The sequence below is a fragment of the Corythoichthys intestinalis genome, chromosome 8 (genome assembly GCF_030265065.1).
Source record: "Corythoichthys intestinalis isolate RoL2023-P3 chromosome 8, ASM3026506v1, whole genome shotgun sequence".
Taxonomy (NCBI): Eukaryota; Metazoa; Chordata; class Actinopteri; order Syngnathiformes; family Syngnathidae; genus Corythoichthys; species Corythoichthys intestinalis.
In genome coordinates this window covers 6,831,926-6,856,586 of record NC_080402.1, presented here as the reverse complement: position 1 = coordinate 6,856,586, position 24,661 = coordinate 6,831,926, and the positions used below count along the sequence as shown (strand labels likewise).

General features: G+C 37.6%; 1 protein-coding gene across 6 annotated transcripts in view; it reads right to left on the bottom strand.

Annotated features, from left to right (window-relative positions):
* Positions 1-24,661, bottom strand: part of bnc2 (basonuclin zinc finger protein 2) — a 467,285-nt gene that overhangs the window by 103,731 nt on the left and 338,893 nt on the right. For all 6 annotated transcript variants that reach the window (XM_057842558.1, XM_057842555.1, XM_057842557.1 and 3 more), the window contains one exon: positions 23,139-23,374. In XM_057842558.1, coding sequence (XP_057698541.1) covers positions 23,139-23,374 — 236 coding nt within the window. The remainder of the gene's footprint in view (positions 1-23,138; positions 23,375-24,661) is intronic.

The window sequence follows — 24,661 nt, the reverse complement described above, 5'->3', positions numbered from 1 at the left end:
ATTGAGCAAAACTTTTTTTTTTTTAATACTATTTTTCAAACATTTAAAAGATAAAAAAAGTAACGGGTATACAGTCATTTCCCTTTTTTTTTTTTTTTTTTTTTTTTTTTTTTTTTTTTTTTTTTTAAATGGAAACAATGAATATAAACGCAAACATTTACAGGTTATTCTCATGTTTGTTTGTTTGTTTTGTTTTTTTTAATTAAGAATAAGTCGATGAATAAAAAGAAAATGAAAAATATAGAAATGAAAATAAAAATTCTGCCTGATTTGTTTTGAATTAAAAATAAAGTATTCATTTATAAATAAAATAAAAATATTTAGCGCTTTTTTTTTTTAACCCCTTCAGATCCGCATTTTTTCTGCTGGGCAAAAAAACAACAACATTTTTTTTTGCTGATTTTTACTCAAACACCAGAATTTTTTTGTCAGGTATATTTCATGCTTTTATTGGTTATTTTTAAAGTTATTGAAGTTTGCCTAAGCCATTTTCAAACAGCCAAAAATAGCAAAGAGGACATGCTTAACCTCAAGACTTGATTTCTATGGGTAAAGTTTCGTCCAATCATCTCCCAGAAGTGGCTATAGCAACTAAATTCAGTGTATTAATAGGTCAGAGACGCGAACGCGTCATGTCCTTCAGCAGCATGCTCAGGTCTGAAGGGGTTAAAAAAGCACATTTTCCCCCCTTTTTTTGTTATTTTATGAACCAAAAAATTGACAAGTCAAAATGAAAAATCAATTTTTAAAGCGGAAAAAAAGAATTAATAAAGAAATAATACTGAAAACTGAAATAATAATGTCTATATATAATATAAAATAATATATAATAATAATAAAAATGCCTATTAAAGAAATAAAAATGAAAAATAAATGACAATACTTGCTATTAAGAAGCTCAAAAAAGAGGTTTTGGACAATTTTTAGATAAAAAAAAATTCCCTAAATGACTCATCAAAATATAAATCAAAAAAATATATTACACATTATATTAAATATATCCATTTGATAATCAATTAGTCAATTGGCAAGTTGACACTGGTGTGCGACAGTGTGTTACAGGAGGAGTAGTGTACTTTTCTTGTACTGGGTAATTCCTTTCACCATAGGTGACAAATCCCCTCCCAAAAAAGGTAAAAAAACTCGATTTTCCGATAATGACTTTTTAACGGATAACCGATATCAAACAGATACCACTATATGCAGTCTTTGACTTAACATACCGTTAATTTCAAACTATAAGGCACACCTGACTATAAGCAGTCACCCACCCAATTTGACATGAAAATGGCATTTGTTCATAGATAAGCCGCACTGGACTATAAGCCAAACCTGTCCTCACTGTATTATGAGACATTTACACCAAAAGTTATTTGACAGTAACACTATATTTGACAGCGGCATCATAAGACTGTCAAAAGACCAAATCAACCACAATGAAGCTTTGAACCAATTGGCTGCAAAGCTTCATTGCTTCAAGAAGCTTCATTTGGCCATCATTGTTCTCTTGGGGGAGACAATCAACCTCTGCTGCCTCCTGCTGTCAACACTGTTATCGTCCAACATGCCTCCTAGCATTCATTGCAGTGCTACAAATGTAAATGACAACCAAGACTCATGTTCGGTGCAAATTATTTTTTCAGTTGTTGTTCTAGTTGTTTCAATAATTGCTAGTTATGGAATTTGGTAACACTTTATTTAACACTGGCGCCATAAGACTGTCATAAGACCATCATAAATATGACCTGACACTGCCATGAGCAATAATGAATGTTCATGACAACATCATTTAGTGTAATCTGGCAAATTATCTCACTTTTGAATAGATGTAAAACATCCGAGCTGGACATAAATGGAGTTAGTGACATAATTTTCCGGATGACACTTAATAACATCTGCATTCATTAATGCCCATGATAATGTTACGTCATAATTATGACTGTCTTATAACGCCCTTGTCAAATAAAGTGTTACCTACTCACCAAAATACATCAACAAATAAACCGCACTGGACTATAAGCTTTAGGATTCAAAATGAGGGAAAATGTAGCGGCTTGTAGTCTGAAAATTACGGTAATATGGCTAATTGTATTGTGTTACCCGACTGGATGCTTTAATACTTGTAAACGTGGGTAAATAAATGCCAAAATGCATATTGGCCACAAACCAATAATTAAAACCGATGTCCATATTATTCAATATCATTTTAAAATACTTTTATCAACAATTTAAAAACAAACTACACCACAGCAGACTTTGGTATTAATTACGGCAGTTGACTACCGTATTTTTCGGACTATAAATCGCACCAGCCATAAAATGCCCAACGAAGAGGGAAAAAAACATATATCAGTCGCACCGCAGTATAAGTCGCATTTTTGGGAGAAATTTACATAATAAAATCAAACACATAGAACATATATGTCATCTTGAAAGGCAATTGAAAATAAAAATTAGGGCTGTCAAAATTATCGTGTTAACTGGCGGTAATTAATTTTTTTAATTAATCACGTTAAAATACTTGACGCAATTAACGCACATGCCCCGCTCAAACAGATTAAATTGACAGTGTCATGTCCATTTGTTAATTGTGTTTTAAGGAGTTTTGCCGCCCTCTGCTGGCGCTTGGGTGAGACTGATTTTATGGGGTTAAGCACCATTCATGAGCATTGTGTAATTATTGACATCAACAATGGCGAGCTACTAGTTTATTTTTTGTTTGAAAATTTTACAAATTTTATTAAAACAAAAACATTTAGAGGGGTTTTAATATAAAATTTCTAAAACTTGTACTAACATTTATTTTTTTAAGAACTACAAGTCTTTCTATCCATTGATCGCTTTAAGAGAATGTTAATAATGTTTATGCCATCTTGTTGATTTATTGTTATAATAAACAAATACAGTACTTATGTACAGTATGTTGAATGTATATATCCGTCTTTTGTCTTATCTTTTCATTCCAACAATAATTTACAGAAAAATTTGGCATATTTTATAGATGATTTGAATTGCGATTAATTACGATTAATTAATTTTTAAGCTGTGATTAACTCGATTGAAAATTTTAATCGTTTGACAGCCCTACTAAAAATAGAATAGAGAACAACATGTTGAATAAGTGTACAGTATGATAATGTTAAATGATGCATGAACAACGAAATGCGAACTTGGCCGGTATGTTAACGCAACATACTTGCTATTAAGAGTTATTCAGATAATTATAGCATAAAGAACATGCTAACAAGTTTACCAAACCATCAGTTTCACTCCAAAACAACACCAAAATAAAATGTGAAATGATATAATAATAATGTGTTAATAATTTCACACATAAATCGTTCCAGAGTATAAGGCCATTTGGGGGCCCTAAGCAAAATAATGCCAAGGGGCCCATATTTTTGGCCCACCATTTCATCACAATGTACTGTGAAACCCATACATGCAATCCAACCTATATGTCCATATTTTGTATATTAATCAGATTTTGTCGCACTGCATTCTTCAAACTTCTCACCCCAAATGATTGTCAGTACTTACAGTAGATAACGCCAAACCTTTTTCTAAAAGAGGAAAGAAAGAAGTTAAGGAAGAACTTTCATTTTTTTTAAGCTTGTAATCAAGTATCAAAACTCACAAAAGTCAATTATTGCAAACTGTAGTAAACAAAATAGAATACAAATTAACCCTTTAACACCGAACATGTCGGCAGCGACGCGTTTACGCATATCGTCCTTGAAGCTTCGTCACGCTGTAATTACGTCACCCAGTGCCGCTGGTTGGTCTCATTTGAAAGTGCGGAAGTTGATGTCCACACCAGTTTTTATTTGAAGTCAATCGACCAAGAAAAACGGGAGATGTCATTTGAGTTTTATAGTTTTATTGCACTCATAAATATGCATTCAAACGCTGCATGGACCATGTATCTAACTCCATATTTCCATCATTTGTTGTCCTTTTTCAAAACAGAAAGCAGCACAAAAGACTACATATCCCAAGAGCCGTTCTGATGTCAAGAAGGACCAACCGAATGTGATCATTTTTAATAAATTTCCGAACGAGGCGCCAACTAATGAAAGGGAGGCGTGCGACGCAAGCAACGGCCGGTTGGTTTGAGCGAGCGACTTTGAAGCGTGCAGAATGAATATAAAACTACGTTTAGCGCAAGCTAATGCATTATTTCATTAAGTCAAGGAGGAAGATGAGCCGTATTTGTCTTCTTTTTCTTTGCACGAGTCGGTGTCTCGGCGAATAGAAGTGACGGCAGCGCGCAAATGGCGAAAGAGTAGGCTGTGTGACGTTGTGTGTGACGCAGCTCCGTGTCCTGTTCAAACTTTATTGAGTGCACAAAAAAAAAAACTTTATTGGGTCGCATGCCTGAAATTTTTGAATTGAACTGAACTACTTGTCAATATTTTTTAAAATACTTTTTTTCAATGTTATATATATATTTTTTTCTTTACTATAATCTTCAATTTTTATGTAGATGTGTGTTCGAGAAGCTTGATTGCATGTAGGTATATACTTTTGATAAGGTGATGGGTACAACACCGAACTTCACAAAGCGATATCCTCCAAACCCTTTTTGTGTTAGATGATATATATAATTTTTTTCTCACTATTTTGCACTGTATATAACCTGTTTTGACCACAGTATGTGTAAAGGCCAAAAACGCCTATGACCATACCTGCTGTTTGTGTTGAATTGTCAAACATAAAACTACTCAATCTTATTTTTTTCTATTGAATGTTTATCCTAACAAGTTGATTAAATATGATCAAGCTTCAAAACGGTTGGTCGAGCATGTTTGGTTGTCAGTGGGACGTCACAATTATAAATTTTGAAAAAAGATTTTGGGATTTTTTTTTTGTCTTTTTGGGTCCAAAATGTGGATTAAATTGGTCAGTGAAGAAAACAACAGTTTGGACATGAAGTTCAAGGTGTCCTGAAAAAAGGGACCCAACTTGGCCATTGTAAACAATTTTTTCTTTGAAATATAAAGGCAACATCAAATGCATGCAAATTTGGCCAAAATAGGCTTAGGTGTTAAAGGGTTAAACAATTGCCAGATTGCCCCCTATCTGGGCCCCCTAGTGGTCAGAGGCCCTAAGCAGCTGCATAGTCTGCGTATAGGCTGGGCCGGCCCTGCAGAGTATAAGTCACACCTCCAACCAAACTATGAAAAAAACTGCGACTTATAGTCAGAAAATATGGTACTTGCATCTTTATTTACCTTGTTTTTTTAAAATATCATTTTATGGCAACAAACTCACTCCAAGGTCCAAAATGAAGTGAAAACCCAACACCGTTGATTTCCACCACACTTGCCAACAATTCCGCGTGACAATCAATGCCGGGCCAGAACCTCCCGTGCGGATCGATACCCTGCCGGGCCCGTGCCCCCGCGTGCCGTCATTAGTGTCGCTGACCTTGAAGTAAAATTCAATTTCCCCCTGAATCCGTGGAAAAAAAAAAGCCACCGCTGAATTCTAGTAGCCATTTCCAGCTCGCGGCACAGGATATTACAGCTTAAGGAATTCTGTTTGAGGCGGTAATTATATCCCAGCCTTTGTGAGGTAAATAAAAGCTCCTGATACGGTTTCAATTTGCGAAACTCTCGCGGGAAAGACCAACGCGCTTCTAGGAAAGCAGAACTCTCGTTACGCAGACAAGAAAAGGGGACGGACCCCGTTAATCCGGCTTTGAATATTCTTTTCTTGCCCAATCACCATACGCCGACAGAATTCGGATAAGAGGAGCGGAGGCTCTGGCGGCCACTCGGACCGAGACTTGTGTCGGAATCAAAGTGAATGTCGGAGTGGCGGCGGGGGCCATGGGAAGCGGGGCTATGGGCTCGCCGGATAAAGCTGTAGGATTGGCGACGGCGCTTTGAAGTGGGTTATCAAGGGGGATTTGACAGTAGGGAGCCGGGTAATACACTGTGTATCTTTGGAGGGTCCCCAAGGAGACCAAATTTGGGGTAGAAAGAGAGTTTGAAATTTCTCAGTCCTGTTCAAAAATGATAAAACGCAGAAAGTGAACATACCGTATTATTTGTACTATAAGGCACATTAGTGCGTCAATGCACTGCTTTTGTTGGAAAATAATTAAAGATTTGGATTTTGGTGTTTTAAGTGGTAATTTGACAAAGTTACTGTGCGTTCAATGTAAAAACAGCTGTTTTAAAGGGAACCTCGGACTTAAAAGACTTGTAAACTGTAATAATTGTTGTCTTTTACTAAAATACAATGGTATGAAAAAGTATCTGAACCTTTTGGAATTCCTCACATTTCTGCATAAAATCACCATCAAATGTGATCTGATCTTTGTTAAAATCACACAGATTTAAAAACAGTGTCTGCTTCAACTAAAACCAATCAAACATTTATTGTTAGGTTTTGTGTTGGTTTTCTCCTAGTGTGACTTGTCCCTGTGATTGCCCATTTATTTCACCTGTTGTACCTCATAGTGTATCCTCCAAGCTGCATCCTCCTGTGCTCACCTGTTCCTCGTTGTGTCGTTACCCCTTGTCTGTGTGTGTGTTTATAAGCTCCCAGTTTCTTTTCACTCCTTGTTGCGTCATTGTCTATGTCTGTGTCAAAGTCAAGATCCTGTCCAAGCCCTCGTGTTCTAAACCCTCCGGTAAAGTAAGTTTTGTTTGAACCTTGCCTTTTTGATCCCCAGTACTTTTGGTTGTACTTTGTGTTTTGTTAGTTATTATTAAAACATTTTTTGAGATCACCACCACCTTCCTGGCTGCCTTTTGTTTCCCTGCATTTGGGTCCACGCCACCAGCCCACGTTTTCCTTGACATTTATAGGTTTTCATATTTTAATGAGGACATGCAAACAATGACGGAAGGGGGAAAAATAAGTAAGTGAACACTCTGCCTAAGGAGACTTAAAGAGAAATTGAAACCAATTTTTACCAAACGATTCAAGTCAGGTGTGTGCCCAAACACTGATGAGTGGTTTAAAGCCAAGCCCACTATAAAACACACAACTGGTAAAAATTGTCTCGATAAGAAAAATTGTCTGATGTGCATCATGGCTCTGTCAAAAGAGCCTTCAGAAGATGTGTAATCAAGGATTGTTGATTTCTATAAAGCTGGGAAAGCATACAAAACCATCCCTAAAAGTCTGGATGTTCATCAATTGACAGTCAGCTAAGTTGTCCACAAATGAAGAGAGTTTGCACTGTTGCTTCTCTCCCAAGGACTAGCTGTCCACCAAAGATGACGCCAAGACTTCAGCGCAGAATACTCAGAGAGGTAAAAAAGAACCCTTGAGTGTCTGCTAAAGACTTACAGAATTCACTGGCACAGTCCAATATCTCTGTGCACACATCAACTATATGTAAAACTATGGCAAAGAATGGTGTTCATGGCAGGACTCAACGGAGGAAGCCACTGCTGTCTAAAAGAAACATTGTTGCTCGTTTAATGTTCGCAAAAAGGCACTTGGACACTCCATAGACGTTTTGGCAAAATACTTTGTGGAGTGATGAAACCAAGGTTGAATTGTTTGGGAGTAAAAATTGAAAGCTCACACACATCAATACCTCAACCCCAGCGAGAAGCATGGTAGAGGGAGCATCATGATTTGGGGCTGTTTTGCTACCACAGGGCCTGGACAACTTGCAATCATTAATGGAAGAATAAATTCAAAAGTTTATCAGGATGTTTTGCAGGAAAACCTGAGCACATCTGTCAGACAGTTGAAGCTAAAAAAGGATGGATGCTGCAACAACACAATGATCCAAAACACACAAGTAAATCAACTTCAGAATGGTTTCAGAAGAACAAAATATACGTTCTGGAGTGGCAGTGGAGTCAAAGTCCAGACTTGAACCCCATTGAGATGCTGTGGCATGACCTAAAGACAGTGATTCATGCCAGACGTCCCAGGAATCTGACTGAACTACAGCAGTTTTGTAGAGAAGAATGGGCCAAAATTAGTCTTGATTGATGTGCCAAACTGATCTGCAGCTCGAGGAAGCGTCTGGTTGAAGTTATTGCTTCCAACGGCCAATATTAAATGTGATGGTTTACTTACTTATTTTTCCTCCCTTCTGTCATTGTTTGCACATTATCCTCATTAAAATATGAAAATCTATAAATGTTAGGATGGTTTTAGCGACAGCTGACACTATTTTTTCATCTGTGTGATTTTGACAAAGATCAGATCACATTTGATGGTGATTTTATGCAGAAATATGAGAAATTCCAAAGTTTAGATACTTTTTCACACCACTGTATGATATTAGAAAAACAAATTATTGCTATTGGTTGAAAAATCTGTATAATATTTAGAACATGTTTTGACCTACGGAGGGAGCATTGCTTTATGAGCGCAATGCACGCTGGGGGTGATGACACGGTTGGCCTGGACTGGGAGAATAGCTGCGTTAGCTAGCAAGCGAAGCTAGTATGATAACAGGCATGATTTTGTCACATTCTGCTGCTGGTCAGATTGTTGTATTACAGAGCTGTGGGACGAGTTTCTAACCTCATACTTCCATCTAATTCCAGCTCATAAGCAGTGTCGTTAAACCGATCCTAGGCGGCTTGCCGAGTTATTGACTTGCTGCCATTTGACAGCTTGTTGCTAGTTGCATCATTGCCATATTTTGTCCGTTTGTCTGCATTCAAGAATTTATGTCACACTTCCCTGTTTGGGAATTCAGTATCGAAGTAGTACTAAAAAAAAAAGCAAATTATCATCGCAGTTATACATTAGAAATGACACTATTGTTTCGGCGAACTCCTCCAAAGTTGATATTCGTAAAATTACATCAAAAACTAAAAATATCTCACTCATTTTACCAACACTAGATGCTAAACTTGTGAAATATTCCTCGCGCAAAATGTCAACTCCTCCATCTGATTAAATCATACCACACTTTGCCTATACATTTGCAATGAAATATTCATTACTCTTAAATCTGAACGTACGCCTTCCGACCCATGTGTGAAATATGCATGTCGCTGCAAAAGCATGTAATGCTCGCGTTTAATGGATTTCTTAATTACTTAAGTGTCTCTCAAGGAGTAATTTCCCCCAATATAACATGCGTAATCATGTCCAACAGCCTTTTTTTGGTTTCAATCTGTGAGTACACTGCTCAAGAATGGCTAAACACATCCGGTTGTTCCAAGTTATAAAGAGCGCGTTAGCTCAGAGAGACGCTAGTGACAGGAAAACCGTGTTGGACGGTGAATCAATGATGAATACGTCTTTGTAGTAGCTGTGACTTGTTCCTCAGCCAACCTTTAATCTATCGACGCAACTGCCTCCACTTCCTGTTCCGTTCGCCAGATATGATGGATGATCCGGAGCTGAAATTAGACTTGGATTGTTTCACAGTCGGCGTGAATGTGAATAACTACAAACAAGTCTTTTAGATGATAGCAGGTTTCGTGTGTGCAGCCGGTGCATTCCTGCACGTTTTTTGGCCATGGATCCAAACAGGATTGCGCTGACCTGCTTAGAGTCCAGGAACGAGTGTCTAAAATTGTCCTGAAATCTCAGTTCTTTGCTGAACTCTTTAAAGGACAGTCATTTCACTCATTCATTAACTCATGATCTGCCATTGACGGTGCTAGACGTCTAGTAATAGTTACTAGTGTTGCGCCGATAGGGCGCTAAAATGGTATCGGTATCGAGGAGTACGAAGAAGTAATGTGCCGATACTGTGCAATTCCCGATCGATCGGGTCCGATCACGTCATTTTCAAAGTATCGGAATCGGCAAAAAATATCGGACATGCCTTTTTTTTAATATATATATATATATATATATATATATATATATATATATATATATATATGTATTTTAATTAGGGCTGTCAAAATTATCGCGTTAACGGGTGGTAATTAATTTTTTAAATGAATCACATTAAAATATTTGAAGCAATTAACGCACATGCCCAGCTCAGACAGGTTTAAAAGACAGTACAGAGAAATGCCCACATGTAAATTGTGTTTTATGGAGTTTTGCCGCCCTCTGCTGGCGCTTGGGTGCGACTGATTTTATAGGCTTCAGCACCCATGAGCATTGTGTAAGTAATTATTGACATCAACAATGGCGGGCTACTAGTTTATTTTTTGATTGAAATTTTTACAAATTTTATTAAAACGAAAACATTAAGAGGGGTTTTAATATAAAATTTCTATAACTTGTACTAACATTTATCTTTTAAGAACTACAAGTCTTCCTATCCATGGATCGCTTTAACAGAATGTTAATAATGTTAATGCCATCTTGTTGATTTATTGTTATAATAAACAAATACAGTCCTTATGCACCGTTTGTTGAATGTATATATCCATCTTGTGTCTTATCTTTCCATTCCAACAATAATTTACAGAAAAATATGGCATATTTCATAGATGGTTTGAATTGCGATTAATTGCGATTAATTACGATTAATTAATTTTTAAGCTGTAATTAAGCGGCATGGAAAATGAATGAATGAATGAATGAATTAACTCGATTAAAAATGTTAATCGTTTGACAGCCCTAATTTTAATTCAATCGTTTTCTAATTGTATTTAATGCTACAGACGAAATGTCTTACACTCATCCAGAGTCTTTAGTTTTGGCTAAAAGTAGGGCTATCAAATTTATCGCGTTAACGGAGGTAATTAATTTTTCAAAAATTAATCACCTTAAAATATTTAATGCAATGAACGCATGCGCTGCACGACTCACTCACGCATTGTCGTGTTCAATCTATAATGGCGTCGTTTTACCTAAATATAGAGCTAAAAGGTAGCGTAAAATGAGTGAATTTGGCAGTCTTTGAAGCCTTTTTTTAATTGAATAAAGCCTTACAATCCCTCTCTCATCAATTAGAAACATCGTGAGAAGCAATGTGGGGAAGCAAGGTAATAGTTGATCTTTTTCTTAACATATTTCCCAACGCAGAGAAGATATATCAATTGGTGCCACTACGCACAGTTGTGGTTGCACTTCCCATCATGCATTTGGGCAGAACAGTTAAATGGCTACAGTGTCATTTAGTGAAAGCACAACAAATACACTAGATGGCAATATTTAGTCACAATATACTAAGTCACATTTATCCTTTAAGAATTACAAGTCTTTCTATCCGTGGATCCCCCTCACAGAAAGAATGTTAATGATGTAAATGCCATCTTGAGGATTTATTGTCATAATAAACAAATACAGTACTTATGTACTGTATGTTGAATGTATATATTCGTCCGAGTTTTATTCATTTTTTTCTTAATGCATTGCCAAAATGTATATGATCGGGAAAAATTATCGGGAATGATTGGAATTGAATCGGGAGGGGAAAAAAAGCAATCGGATCGGGAAATATCGGGATCGGCAGATACTCAAACTAAAACGATCGGGATCGGATCGGGAGCAAAAAAACATGATCGGAACAACCCTACTGATTACCAGTAATAAATTATTCTAAATTCAGTAAATTGTGTTGAAATGATTTTTGAATAAGTGCAGTTCAGACAAAAAAAGAGCAAAACTTGCGGCCCTCATGGGAAATATCGCTCTCCTCCAACATGACACTTGAATTGAAACAGGAGTACAGTGATGTTTTCCTAAAATCAGGAAAACACATTAAATCTGCCTGCAGTGTAAATCTTGGCTAATCTGTAAGCCTTTCGAGAAAATCGCATTACATCAGTAGCAAAAGTCGCCGTATCTGCCGCTCCGCCTAAAATGTCCATTTTAGGTCATCCCTTTCATGACATCTCCAGGTTGCCGGCCACTGCCGCCCTCCATCACCTCCCCTTCCCCTTGTAACCTGTTTTCTGTTATCACTGCTTAATGCCTCACCCCGGGAAGATGGATGGGAGCGAGTGAGAGCAAACGTCCTCTTAAGGTGGAAATTCTTGCGTTCATATGGTTATGATTTGGGCGGGAAGGTCAGACTCCAGTTTTTGCTGGAAGGTTTGCACGCTTTGTTAGCCACGTGACAGCCCGCCAGTACTTAATCAAGGTGATTCTTCCCACACACACACTTGTGTTTCCAGATTTTTCAAACGTAAACGTCGGAGAACCGACCGCGGTCGCAGTGATAGCGCGCCGGCACGGCAGTATCGAGGAGTTACCGGTTTCTCACAGCTCGCAAAGCTCGCTAGGCTTTTTACACGCACTCCCCCTCCAAAAAAGTTGCCGCGTACCAAATCCTCAGCGCCTCGCGATCCCGAATCTGAGCCCCAAATGAATTCAAGCTGGCGCGGCGAGGTTACGAGCAGGTTAGATGGTATGCAGGAATTTGGGGAATAATTCCACTTATATTGGATTCGCAGGAATCGGACCGTAGCGTCAAGGAGTCCTGGTGAAACAAGCTTTTGGGATGGGATACCTCTGCCAAGGCCTGAGCCAATCCAATTTGGATAAGCACCAAATAAAACGTTCTATTAGTCATGCTAACTAAAGATTTTTATCCATTGGCGATTCGATCGTTGCCATCCTCACAGTCAAAATGGAGAGGACCAATGCTGACCCCTCCGAGCCGGTCGGGTGGGTGCTAGCAGAGATTTTGCTGAGCAATCGAGACCCACTGGTAATACTGTTTCATCACTACGTTGACACACCGTAACTGTATTAGCGAGGTGCATGCTAGCAGAGATATGTTAACTAGGGACGTCAGATTTAGTGCTGCAATGATTAATTGATTAACTAATTCGACCAGAAAAAAGTAGGGGTGTCAAACGATTAAAATTTTTAATCGAGTTAATTACAGCTTAAAAATTAATTAATCGTAATTAATCGCAATTCAAACCATCTATAAAATATGCCATATTTTTCTGTAAATTAATGTTGGATTGGGAAGATAAGACACAAGATGGATATATACATTCAACATACGGTACATAAGTACTGTATTTGTTTATTATAACAATAAATCAACAAGATGTCATTACCATTATTAACATTCTGTTAAAGCGATCCATGGATAGAAAGACTTGTAGTTCTTAAAAGATAAATGTTAGTACAAGTTATAGAAATTTTACATTAAAACCGCTCTTAATGTTTTCGTTTTAATAAAATTTGGAAAATTTTCAATCAAAAAAATAAACTATTAGCCCGCCATTGTTGATGTCAGTTATTAATTACACAATGCTCATGGGTGCTGAAGCCTATAAAATCAGTCACACCCAAGCGCCAGCAGAGGGCGACAAAACTCCGAAAAACACAACAAGTACAGTAGTACACATTTCACTGTGCTTTCATTTTAATCTGTTTGAGCGGGGCATTTGTGCGTTAATTGCGTCAAATATTTTAACGTGATTAATTTAAAAAAATATTTTATTTTATTAGTTAGCGCGATAATTTTGACAGCCCTAGAAAAAAGATTAAAATTTTGCTGCTTCGAGTATTCGTTTCATTGAAGTGGCATTGTAATGGTTTGTTTTGAAAGTGTTTGCATTGTTTTATTGATTTGGGTGGATACACTGCCCTCTAGCAGCAGCATTGAATATGTTATAACTTATTTCACATGACTGAATCAAGCTGCTCCCTGTTAAGACCACCATAAGCCAAGTTTTTGTTCGAGCTAATGTTTTTTTCAAAGCATTTGTAGTTTAGTTTATAGGTATATTTAGCCATTTTTTGTGGAAATATGTGTTTGAACCATTTGTTAAGAGCATTGTAAAAAAAAAAAAAAAAATGTTAGCATTTTATTTGACTGGACTATTCTCCCTGTATTTTTCAAACATCATGAGAAATAGTCTGGGACCCAGCTCATTTAACGGCCATTCGAGCAAGGTACAAAATCAATTGTCCAATCCGATTCGTTTATTTGCATGACGTGTTCTTAACGAGTAACGTCACTCTTGCGCGTCGAAAGTCGTGTCTACAACAACACAGATGGCGAACAGGAGAGCCGAGAATATGTTCCAATGCGAGGTAAAACCAGTTTAAAATGGCCAAAAACACATTGAAACAAGTCATCGACAACAGTCAACATGGCTCGCGCTAGCCATGTTGAATAAACTTCTCCATTCTCCGCTCACGCTAATGGCTTGTCGCTTTAACAACGTCACGTGTTCCCGTCGCTGATTGGTCCACTCCGCTGTCTGTTTCCTGTGGCTTGCTCCGCCCTCGGAATTTGATCCGCCGGACGGTCGCCAGACTCAATCGCTGGAACAGCAGTGAGTCTGGTATACTAGGCAAGCATTTTATAGCATTTAAGCTAGCGGACTATTGCTATGGAAGTTAGCCAATTTTTTGTTGTTGTACTTAGATCTTCTTTACTTGTTTATATTTTATACAATTAGATGCTCAGCTCAGGTAATTTTAATTTTTTGATGTTCCTTATCTGATTACTCGATTATTACTACTCTGCGCACAGCCTCACACCCTCCCTCTCCCAGCCCTTTGTTCCTCTCAGTCACTGCGGCACTTGCTTATTAAAGTTAACGATGGCTTTGATCTGGCCAAAGAAGCAGATTTCACACGGGCATCTGTCAATCATCGTTTACCTTGTTAAATAGTTTCTGCAAGGAAGCCGCGCTGGAATGAATGTGTGTGTGTGTGTGTGTGTGTGTGTGTGTGTGTGTGTGTGTGTGTGTGTGTGTGTGTGTGTGTGTGTGTGTGTGTGTGTGTGTGTGTGGAGACGTTGGAGACATATAAATGCCAGAAGTGATCATGAGGAGTTTGAAATTTCTACATGTCACTCCAACTGTCACAGCTAAGGTAGATAAACAGAAGCATTTAATAAAGCCAAGCATTTATGTTCTACAATACTTTATTCTTGTTCAAAAATGATTTGGTTGGACAGTTATGTTTAAAATTGATCATAATTTTGACATATGAAGTGCTTAAAAACCATTTTATATACATTTTTAAATCACTTTGGGGGAAAAAGTGAGAAAAAAATGTCTTATGTATGTCTTTCCAATGCTAAATCTGAATAAATACATTGAGCACATAAAACACACACACACACAAAAAATTGGGGGGGTGCGCTAGTTCGCGGTTTTTCACTTATTGCGGCAGGTTCTGGTCCCCATTAACCACAAAAAACGAGGGATCACTGTACACTGTGGTGATGTGAGTCATCCAAAGTCTTTCCAAACAGCTATTATAATATAATATAATATAATATAATATAATATAATATAATATAATATAATATAATATAATATAATATAATATAATATAATATAATATTTACTTTTGTTCCGTGAAGAATCCAGAAAGGGTTATTTGATTGTGGCTTTCTGAAAAACAATACATTTTTACATTTAGGCGCTCCTGCAATCGTCACAGTTTTTCTGTTACAAACTGACCCCGGCCCCTCATCAGAGAAGGGAAAAGTTATGTGGCCCTCACAGGAAAAAGTTTGGGGACCCCTGTCCTATGGTCTGATGAGACACTGTATGTATGCCCGCATTTATTTTCACCCATCCAATCGCCCACTCGGGTCCCCTGGTGCGACCGCACCGCCAGCACCCCCTCAAGCTTCGCCCCTGGATTGGACATCTTTCAATGGCAGCCAAAGTTATAACATTTTTCAGGAGTGAATTACTTGACTGTACAACGTCTGGTTTCCCCATTACACCACCAATCCGTGTAATTACATCAACCGCACGCATGTCGCTACGTATGTTCAACTTTTTCTTTTCAGCCCGTTTGTGCGCATTAACAGTTAGTAGACACCCTCGTGTGGAGGCATGAAGCAGTGAGCGTTGGCGGGCCAGAGTGATTCTGCGGCCGTGCGCGCCTGATAGTTTGAATAAGCATTCCTCCGGGTGTGTGTGCAATTAGGGTTAGGACTGTGTGTGTGCGCACAGTGCTGGGAGTTGTTAGCGGTTCCATCTGGGTCTCCTGGAAGCCGTGCGGAGTCAGGAAAACCGCATCTCATAAAAAGCGGAGGCAGCCCAATGTTCTACAAGGACAGAACATTACTGGGAATGTCGCTCAGGAAAAGCCTGGGACGCGGGCCCGCGCGCCGGCTCCTCTCGCTACTTATTTTTCACCGGGTGAGGGATTAAGAGGAGGAAAACATAATAGAGAGTGCGGGAGACAGAACGCTGATGACATTCACATCTGTGCGCGGCCAACGGAGGGGGAGCGGCGACAGATTTCGAGGGTGGGGGGCATGACGGTGGGATGACAAGGATGCAAGGGCCGAGAGATGAAGAGCGGAGATAGAGGGTAGAGTTCCCATCTTGTCCTGGTTTGAACTGCTGGGAAGCCTTCACTGACATATGCAAATGTGTGAAATGGCATAAACAAGACATTACACGCACTATTTTCCACTCATCACATCCGCGCGGAACAGCGCCAAACTGTGGACTAGCTCGTACTAGGCGAGCCCACCCAATGAATAGATAGTAGTGCTGGGCAATTTTAAGATCGAGATCGTAGATCGAGAAAAAAAAAAGTCGATATCACTGATATGCTGTGATATATTTAATCAACCACACATTGTGGAGACGCAGAGTTATTGTAATTTGGGAGGAGGCTAAAAGTCCTATTACCGTATTTTCCGGACTATAAATCACATTTTTTTCACAGTTTGACTGGGTCTGCAACTTATACTCAAGTATGAGTTAATTTTTTTTTTCCCACTCAGCCCGTTATTTTGTGTTTTTTAGGCTATAGTTATCCAAATAACTTAATATATTACTTTAACAGAGGCTTGTTTAGACTGCCATATTACTATTATTACTTTAAAACAGTGGTTTTCAACCTTTTTGGAGCCACGGGCACACTCGTTTCATTAAAAAAATCCCAAGGCACCATCATAAAAACGTAAAAATGAATATATGTAAACTTTGTTAACAATATAAAGTAGAGCTGAAACGAATACTCGAGCAACTCGAGTAACTCGAGTTTAAAAACTGATCCAAGTAATTTTATTCACCTCGAGGAATCGTTTAGTTTTGCCAGCTCTAAGCATCCCGTTTTGCTCGGACTACTTTTAATGCGGGACAACGCGCTGACGTCACATGCGTAGAGGAAGAAGCAATTAAAAAGAAAAAAAAAAACTTAACGCAGCCGACAGCCGCTACAAACTACGCCGATGTTGCTAAAAATTACGCCCGCATGATGCTTGTTTGGTAGCAGGTAGTGTCCGATGCGCCTCATAGATATCGCATGCATTTAGGACTAGATGTGTAATGACAGACTCTGCCGCGTCTGGGCAGCGTTAGTAAACAGCCGCCATCTTTAAGCAGTAGACGTCTCATCGCTAATAAATATAACATTACTGTCACATGCTCACGTAACGTTAGCCCTTCAGAGGGCTAGGTTTCTATTGATTATGACCACTGTCAATGCGTGGCTAACGTGTCTTACATACAGGCTTTATTTAACCTGTAAAAACACAGCGCTGTAGAGTGATGAGGGTGTAAAATTAAAACATAATAAAGCTAACTGTCGATTTTAGCTCAGTAGTCATTGCTGAATAAATGTGCTCCAATACAGCAGGTATCATACATTTATTTTGAACACTGCAAAAACTCAAAATCCTACCAGTACTTACAGTTTAGACTAACTTAAAAATAGCTTGACAAAAATAGAAACTAAATTGAAACACGTGGGAAAAACACGTAGCTTTTAAGTGGTGTGTGTTATCAAGCGTAATTACATTTTTAAGGTAAGAAATATGTTTATATATATATATATATATAAGGTCTAGAAGTTTTTTGAGTGAAAGCAGTGATTTTTTTTTTTGTAGTCAAATCTTAGATGCAATTGTTGGCTGTTTTCAACAATGTGCATTGAAAATAAAGACATTGATTGACTGAAAATGGTTCAATATTGGATTAAATGTCTTTTTTTCTCATGTATATGTATAATTGCTCTTTACCTAAAAAAAATAAAATGTTTTATCCGATTACTCGATTAATCGATAGAATTTTCAGTCGATTACTCGATTACTAAAATATTCGATAGCTGCAGCCCTAATATAAAGTCATACATTGGATAGAAATCAAACAAACACAAAGAAAAATGCATTTAATAATCATATTTTTACTCTCAGTGCACTGAATCCCTGTTCAAACTTAATCCTGCTATGTTTAGTTCTTCTTTACAGTCTAGCCCAAATTAGCTTTTGCTTATTGCGCTACACCAGAGATTCTCCGAGAGGAAACAATGTTTGTTTCCTTTTGACCGCCATTCAATAAATTTTGTCAAATTCTAAGTTAACGACTACCCTTTTTAAAAACCTTTACCATCACTGCCACCATTGTAGTATCGTTAGCTAGCAGCTAGCCACTAGTGAACTGTTCGGCTATTAGCTTATTAACATAAGCAGGAACATCGTGTAGCAAGCTTCAGGGAGCTTCTAGCTTTTTATTGTCATGTGACCATATGATCTAAGAACAACAAGTACAAAAAGTAAAACAAACACATAAAAATGGAGGCAGCGCCATCTATAGGACACTCGTTGCATAACTACCATTACAGCTTGCGCTAGCTTGTCCAGTTCTGAGGTTAGGAACGTTTTTTTTTTAAAAAAAAACCTTCACCATCACTGCCACCATTGTAGTTTCGCTAGCTACCTGCTAGCGCTAGCCCCAATGCCACTCTTACCCCTTCCACATCATTAAAAAAAAGTAATTAGCTACCTATTGACACCTACTGATATGGAAGAGTATTGCATGATTACCGACTATTGGACAGCACAGATATCGGATCTCGCAGGTTTATTTACGAAAAACATTTTCACATCATTTAAGTGAAAATGGAAGATTTTCCACGGCACATATTGAGCAATAAACTACAAAATATTTTTGATATTCTGAATACCCAATAATTACTACCAACATACAACAGAAAACGACACTCACAGGCTAACGAAAATTAACTCAATTTGCCTTATTCAACTCTCAAAACAATTACTTTTATATTTGAATTAAATTGACTGTCGTAAAAGTACTCTAGTTTTTCATATTTTTTTAATTGCAGATGCTATATAACTGTCAGTTAAGCTTGAAAAGACTTGAGATAATACAATCTGAAAAAAATATATACATATAGGCCTATATTTTTTTTAAGGTGGGGGTAGATTGCCCATCCCTGAGTGATAGTTTAGTAGGTAGGTAGAGACATACGTAAATAGTGTGTGATCACATCTCATGTACATTTAATACTTATTTCAATGAATTTCATTTATAAGAAAATATAGATTGTCCAAATCTCCTAATTTACTTGTTTAGTTTGGCGGCAAAACCAACATTATTTAATCAAAATATTTATTGTCAACTCATGGGTTGCCATTGACTGCGATCGATGTCCAGTTCATTTCGACTAGGAGTGCCTTCTAGCGATCCGATGATGGATGGATTGGACATCTATCAATTCATTGGATGTTTGATTGTCGATTGGGCCTAATAATTATTTAGTTGTAGGACTGAACTACAAAAATTAGGTCAACAATCATATGAAATATAGAACATATGACTATTATATGACAAAGTTGGCATCCCGATTAATACCATATCTATATACTATATCCATGTGATGCATGCAACTGAACAAAACAAACCTAAAAAAGCCAATCATTTATTTTAATGGTTATTGACACCAAGTATAATTCCTCTCCTTTTCAAATCAAACTTCCATCCACTCCGGTCGTTAATGCTATTGATTAACTCCCGCGCTATGAGCAGCCTATTACAAAGGTAAATTGCCAAGTGTACGCATATTTAGTCACACCTCCGTCCTTCTGTTGACTTTTTTGTTCAGCTGCGGGCGAGGTACGCTGTGCTTAATTTCTTCACTAAATTACCAGATAAAAGGCCGTAGTGGCGCGTGCTATTACTTAGCGGCCGACAATAAGAGTTCACTGCAGAGGTGGTGGTGGTAATAATAATTATGATTCTGTGTCAGGGTTCTATCATAAATTGTGGGTACTTCCAAAAAAATAAGAAAATATTCTGAATAAAAAGTTATTACTATGTTATAACACTGTAATAAATATGTCATAAGCTTTTTTTCCCTCTAAAATTGTGTCATAATAAACATAGTACAAGTGTGTGAGGATCTGCAAGTGTTTTAAGTCACAGAAGCCATTTCTGTGCATACACAGCGCCCCCCCGACACCCCTAATATTACCCCCGCCCCGCTCCTCCATTCCTGCCATGCTGTTCCACTTACACTCTTGGAATGGAGCAACAAACTTGCATACAGATAAGCACATGTGAACACGACACACACTCACACAGAGGAAGAAAACCACATGCACATGTCCGCTCGCTGCACACTAATTCATTCAGGAACACTTTGGGTTTCAGCACCAGAACCCTTTTGCGCAATTATAGAGGAAGAAGGAGGGAAGTTTGCTGGCCTGTCAGTTTTTGTAAAGAAAAAAAAATGATGGGAGGAAAGTGAAAGTGTGATTTGATCAAAAGTGGTTTGTGATTGCTGCTTTAAAAAAATGGCATTGTGTGGAGAACTTTTAGAAAGTAAGGGAAAATTGCAGGGAAACTGTTTTTGGACCTAACCTTTCTTAATTAATTGGCTGCCATTGACAGCGGTAGACGTCTGATCCATATTGACTGGGAGGGTTTGCATACGCAAACATATATTAGCTGGAACAACTTACAGTCTTATGTGGACCAAACCAGAGTGCTGCTATCTGTACTGTACTACCTAAAAAAATAAAAAAATGTACATATATATGTATACAGTATATGATTTTTTTTAATAGGGTGCCATTTGTATCCCCAGTATAAATTAAGCTGCATTTTTACTGAGGGTTGGCAGCCCCTCCCAGACGAAATCGATCGGACGTCTATCGCTGTCAATGGCAGCCAGTGAGTTAAATAGCAAAAATTTGTTATGAATTGACGTAATACAGTGGACCCTCACGACTAATATATTAAATGGTTTTAAAGCCGCCACGCTAAATTGTCTAATTATCAAATTAATCGACATTTATTTTCATCGTCAATTACTCAATTTTGTAGTTTGAATTCTATTAAATAGAATTTGATGTTATTTCTTTTAAATTCACAAGTCAAAGTGAATACTATCGTAAATATATATATTTTTTTAATTTTATCAATTTTTTAAAGTAATGTAATGATTCTTTAAATTTTTTTTTTATTATATTACTGTATTTATATGCCAAAAATCTCACCTATTTACTGTTTGTCTAGTATTTTCTTTGGTGAAAAGGAACTGCTACTACTGTATAGTTTTTAAATGTACTTTATTTAAAAAAAAAAAAAAAAAAAAAAAGGTAAAAGTAAATCATTTTTCATTTCTTTTTACATATTTTTATTAGTACAGGATAATCCCCGGATTACTTTGTGCGATTTAAAAAAAAAAAATTCTATTTTGTCTATTTTATTTTATGGATTTATGTATTTTTTTATTTTTATTTTTTTATCATTCTTTTTTTATTTCATTTTATATATTTATTTATTTATTTTTATTTTTTTGGGGCGCAATTTTGACTTCATGACTACGGCTTATGTCCGACATTTTATCACCAGTTTTTTTTTTTTTTTTTTTTTTTAGTCACATAAACGTTATCTTATTGTACCTCATAGGATCTTATTTTTTACTTTACTTTATCAATATGACATGTTCTGTCCTCACGAAACTTGAAGTTGTTCAGCTTTACAGACAGCAAACAAGACAATTGTGCCAATTTGTAAAGCTGTAACACACATATGTACACTTATGTTCAAAACGACATGCATTTTAACAATAAAACACTTGAAACAAAACAATTGGTGTTCGAACATCCATCTAGTCTGATCAATATTTAAATTTAGTAGATTAAAGTAGCCTAATTTCCTTAACAAAAGTCGCCAAGCTTAAATGCTACGAATGCTAATATATTGACAATTCTCATAGCAAATAACTCACACGTAACGCCACAAACTGTAGCTGTAAACTGAATTACAAATGCATTCACAAACATACAGTATATTAGCTGAAACAACTTACAGTTTTAAACCAGAGTGAAGCTATCCTTTGTCCATGTCAGACATCAGAGTCTGCTTCTTAGTCATACAAGGCCACACCCAACGCTGCCACCAGAGGGCAGTGTATTTTGGGGTACTTAAAAAGTTAATTCCGATTTACGCAGAAATTCGGGTTACATCGCCAGCGTAGGAATGGGACTTGTTCGTAAACCGGGGACTACCTGTATTTGCACAAAATACAATGACCATAATTTTAATACTATAAGGCGCACCTGACTACAAGCCACTTCCACCAAATTTGATCTGAAAACAGCATTTGTTCATAGATAAGCGGCACTGGACTATAAGCCGCAGCTGTCCTCACTGTATTATTGGATATTTACAGTACACCAAAATATATTAACCGGTAACACTTTATTTGACAGCGGCATCTTATGACTGTCATAAGACCAAATGAAACGTCATGAAGCTTTGAACCAATTGACTGCAAAGTTTCATTGCTTCAAGAAGCTTCATTTGGCCATCACTGGTACCTTGGGGGGGACAGTCAACCTCTGCTCCCAACTGCTGTCAACACTGTTGTTGTCCAACATTCCTCCTAGCATGCATTGCAGCGCTACATATGTAAATAACAATCAAAATTCCTGCTTTGTGCTAATGATTTATTTAGTTACTGTTCCAGTTGTTTCATTAATTGCTAGTTATGGTATTTGGTAACACTTTATTTTACAGGGGCAGCGTAAGACTGTTATTAGACAATATTATTTATGACATGACCCAAATAAATCAACAAATCAGCCGGACTGGACTATAAGCTGCAGGATTCAAAATGAAGGAAAAAAGTAGCGGCTTATAGTCAGAAAATTACGTGTCACATTTTTGTCTGGTGTTACTCACTGACAAGGAACTACTATTTGTTGAAGTGAGTTGATGAGCTTTATTTTCACTTGTGGCATCTTAGTACCCAAAAAATTAATGTGTTAGTTAAGTTAAGGAGCATCATCTTAACAAAAGTAAGGCTTCGCTAACATATCGTAGCATTAAAAAATATAATTTTTGTGTGGGGGTCGATTTATATCAGTTTTATGAACAAATTTAATAATTCAATAATAACCCTTTACTCAAATTTTTGTCCCCGACAGGCTGGAAATCGGAAAGGTTGAGAGGTTGTATGCATGTAGATTAGGCAAAGTATGTGTTGTGCTAGTTAACAGAAGTCATTTTTGGTGTTTCTGGCAGTCTGACCTGCAATATGTATCCACGCACGTAGTCCCGCAGGGTCCATCCCAGGCCGTGCAGGATGTGCAGCACCTCCTCCTGCTTGAGCACGGAGAAGAGGCGGTCCAGAAGGATCTTGAGCCGCACCGGCACCGCCTGCGTGCCGTACAGCATCAGGCTGCTGATGTCGAACACCACGTTGGACTGTACGATCTCCACCTGCGTCGGGTGGTACAGGTGCTGCGTGCTCAGCTTGTCCAGGGCTGCGTCAAAGCAACAACCACAATTAGTTTATCATTCAGATAGAGATGCTAAGAAACCTCGGTCAATTCTTCCTTCCCATCCCCTTCCGCGCCTGTCTGGGTGACACCTGGCCGGGTCTCGCTTTCTCCGGGCCTCGCCTGACAACGCCAGACACGAACGTAATAAAAAATGAAGAAGTGCTTGTCAGAGTGGCTGCCAATGCTGACATGAAATGGAGGCCGGGGGTTGGGGGATGGATGCCTGACACTTCACAGGGAGCGGCTGGGAAATATTCACGCGGGTCCTCGTGTTGATTTTACCAAGAGAGCCCCTCTGATTTTCCCAGCCAAACAGGTGTTTTCTTTTAGCCGGCTATCTTCCACTCCTAGTTCTCTTTGTTTTTTTGTTTTTTTTGTTTTTTTTTTTATTACACCTGACTGAGGACAGGCTAAGGTGTGGTCGCTGTCCGATATCCACAAACAAAGCTTACCCCGAACAATTTCGACACTTGACTCGACACGCTTCTGACTCAAAATGTATGCTTTTATCTAAATCAATCAATAGATAAAATGTACTAGCTAAAAAATATATATATGATTTTTTTATTAGGGTACCATTTGTGTCCCCAGTATAAATTAAAGCTGTATTTTCACTGATGTTGGACAAATACTCAACTTTTTTTTGTGGGTGTATTATCAGTTGCCATCTACTATAAATTCAAGGGTACAGGCTCCTTAATTCATCTTTTAAATTTAATTTGATTAATATGGACTTTTGCTATGTCCCCAGTATGTCCATCCAAATCCAAAATAACTCTTATGATTTTATTCTCCTGAATATCTTTAATCATCTGTTTTTCAATTAAAATACAGTATATTATTTAATTTAAGAATTTTATAGGGTTTTCTGTTCCTCCCCAATATCACTGTCCAATCTGTTATACTGTAATGTGTTAGTGTCCCTTTAAGAAAAATCTCCATTACTCTTCTGCGATAGCATCACACCAGTGGCGGGAAATTCAACTATGGTAAGCAGATTTTTTTTAACCTGATTTAAAAATTCAATTTTGCAATTTTATGAAGTATTTTAAGTGTGGTTGATGATGTCCACTCTGTTAAAGCTATTAATCAAAGAAATAAATTGAATTGAATCATTTCAAAAGGTTGGTAAAATGATAGATTTCTCAAGTATACAAAGTCATGTTAGCTATTATGCTGGCAATGCTAGGCTGAGGGCTAACTTTAGCACAAAATGTACCGTCTGTAAGTGTCCACTCTGTTACGTCCAAATGACACCCTATAAAAAAA